Source organism: Littorina saxatilis, linkage group LG16, assembly GCF_037325665.1.
Source record: "Littorina saxatilis isolate snail1 linkage group LG16, US_GU_Lsax_2.0, whole genome shotgun sequence".
NCBI classification, from domain to species: domain Eukaryota; kingdom Metazoa; phylum Mollusca; class Gastropoda; order Littorinimorpha; family Littorinidae; genus Littorina; species Littorina saxatilis.
This window is the reverse complement of record NC_090260.1, coordinates 41,840,847-41,843,042: the sequence shown is the minus strand read 5'-3', so window position 1 is coordinate 41,843,042 and position 2,196 is coordinate 41,840,847. Positions and strand designations below refer to the sequence as shown.

At 55.8% G+C, this 2,196-nt stretch overlaps 1 protein-coding gene across 1 annotated transcript in view; it reads right to left on the bottom strand.

The window, feature by feature from the left end:
• LOC138950006 (sodium-dependent proline transporter-like) overlaps positions 1-1,977 on the bottom strand; it is a 2,175-nt gene extending 198 nt beyond the window's left edge. Inside the window, exon 1 of the mRNA XM_070321787.1 lies at positions 1-1,977. This exon is cut by the window's left edge and continues 198 nt beyond it. Within this exon, the coding sequence (XP_070177888.1) occupies positions 1-1,977 (1,977 nt within the window).
• Positions 1,978-2,196: the final 219 nt, after the last annotated feature.

The window sequence follows — 2,196 nt, the reverse complement described above, 5'->3', positions numbered from 1 at the left end:
GGGTGAGGTTTGTGGATGACTTACATCCATGTTCTCATTCTTCCAGGTCGCATCTTCATCCAAGTATGCATTATCAAACATTTCTGAGAAGGTAATATCGCAAGAGTCCAAGTCAGGCGGATGGGTAAGGACGCCACCCAGGAGCTCGGAGGAGATTTCATTCGCTTCCTCGGAAGCTGCTGGGTCTTCGTCCGCCCGCAAGTCTTTGAAGCCTTCTTTGAGCGACGCCACGCTAGTCTGGGTGTGCTCGCCCAGCTTGCCAGCATAGACGCTGAGCCAGATCTTGCGGTGCTTGATGGAGGCGGGTCCCCACATCTCGCTGGGCGTGGTGGCGGCGCGCAGCCTCTGCAGCAAAGTCCCGGAGCGGCGCAACAGGCTGTAGATCGCGGCCAGCGGTATGGGCAGCAGCGTCAGCCAGGACAGTCCCAGCCCCAGTAGGTGGCCTCTGTGGTCCACACGTGCCGGCGGCTCCATCCCAATGAACTGCTGCACGCAGGTGAACACCAAACAGGCGGGGCTCAAGACCAACCAGCAGGCGCTCAGGTAGTACTTGCCCCAAGCCCAGGGCACGCAGTGCAGCACGTCGACTCCTATCATCACCTCCACGTCCACAAGGAAGTGACGCAGTCCGTACACCCACGTCACTGCCGTCACTGTCAACAGCGACATAATGAAAATGTTGAAAGAGTACAGGTAGAAGTTAAGAATGTTGACAAAGATCAGCCCCGCGTCGGTCACCATGGGCAGGCAGACCAAGAAGTACACCATGCACATCAGCACGCGCGTGGGCTTGCGGTGGTTGCGGATGAGGGGGAACAGGTCGTAGAGCGCGCCGAAGAAAACCTGCAAGGTGCCAATAGAGGTGGACAAGGCCCAGCAGAAGATCATCAGGTAGTAGATGCACGACAAGAACTGGCCATATTTCTGCCGCGTGAGGGCGACAGGATAGATGACGAAGACCAGCGTGGTGCCGCCTGCATGCAGCTGATCTAATTCGATGTCCATCAGCTGGGACACGTAACCAAGCGACGTGAAGACGACGAAGCCACTCATCAAGCTGACGGAGGCGTTGGCTACGGCCAAGATGACGGCGTGCAGCACAGGATCTGAGTTGAAGACGTTGTAGCTGGCCAGGCCGACTAGCGTTGAGGCAGAGATGGAAAGCGTGTAGAATACCTGCCCCACAGCCTTCTCCCACACCTTGACCTCTAACAGCTTGGACAGGTCCGGGGTCAGGTAGCACGTGATGCCTTCAATGGCGCCGTCCAGAGTGAAGCCGAAACCAAAAAGAATGAGGAGAACCACTGTACAGTAGATCATTGTCAAGCATTCCATCTTGGTCAAACTCTTTAACCCTGTGATCACAGACAAACACATCATGGACCAGGTAAAGAAGAGGCATCCGACCAGTTCCATGTTGAGCTCGCCCAGGTGGGTCAGACCCACGCCCTCCTTGTCCACGCCCAGGACTTCGTTAAGCATGTAATCTTTGGCCGGGAGGACGCGATCGATGCCGTTCTCCGTGGCCAGGCTGACGTTCCATAGGGCGGTGATGCGTTTTGGGATGACGCTGGTATTGTAGCACGCTCCGTCCTTCTCCGCCGCCCAGCCTGACGCGTTGCAGGCCGACACGTTGGAAGGGATCAGGTAGTCCCAGCAGAAGTCCGTGGCCCACTTCCTATCACACTCGGCCCACGGTAGTTTGCTCGTGAATGACTTGAAGAAGTAGAGCAGGGACCAGGACGTAATGACGCTATAGTAAGTACGGGCTAACATTGAGATCACAAGCGTGGAGAAACCCACGCCCTCGAAGAGCGGGCAGAACTCGTAACATCTTGCAGGCGACCTGCTTGTAAACTGTCCCAGCACGAGCTCCATGGAGCACAGCGGTATGCCCACCAGCACCATTATCAGAAGGTAAATAAGCACGAAGGCCCCGCCCCCGTTGGAGTGCACGAGAAAAGGGAAGCGCCACATATTGCCAAGACCTACGGTGCTGGAGAGTAGGGTCACCAAGTAGTACAGGTTGTTTCCCCATCGTCCTCGTGTGTGCGTGTCTGATGTTGTAGATCTATTTAAACGGGGAACAACAAGACGTCTCAACATTTTGAACTGTCCCGCCGTGCACTCTATGGTGTTGTAGATCTATTCCAGTGCCAGAAGTCTTCGACAACGTTCAGTGAACCAGAGTGAACG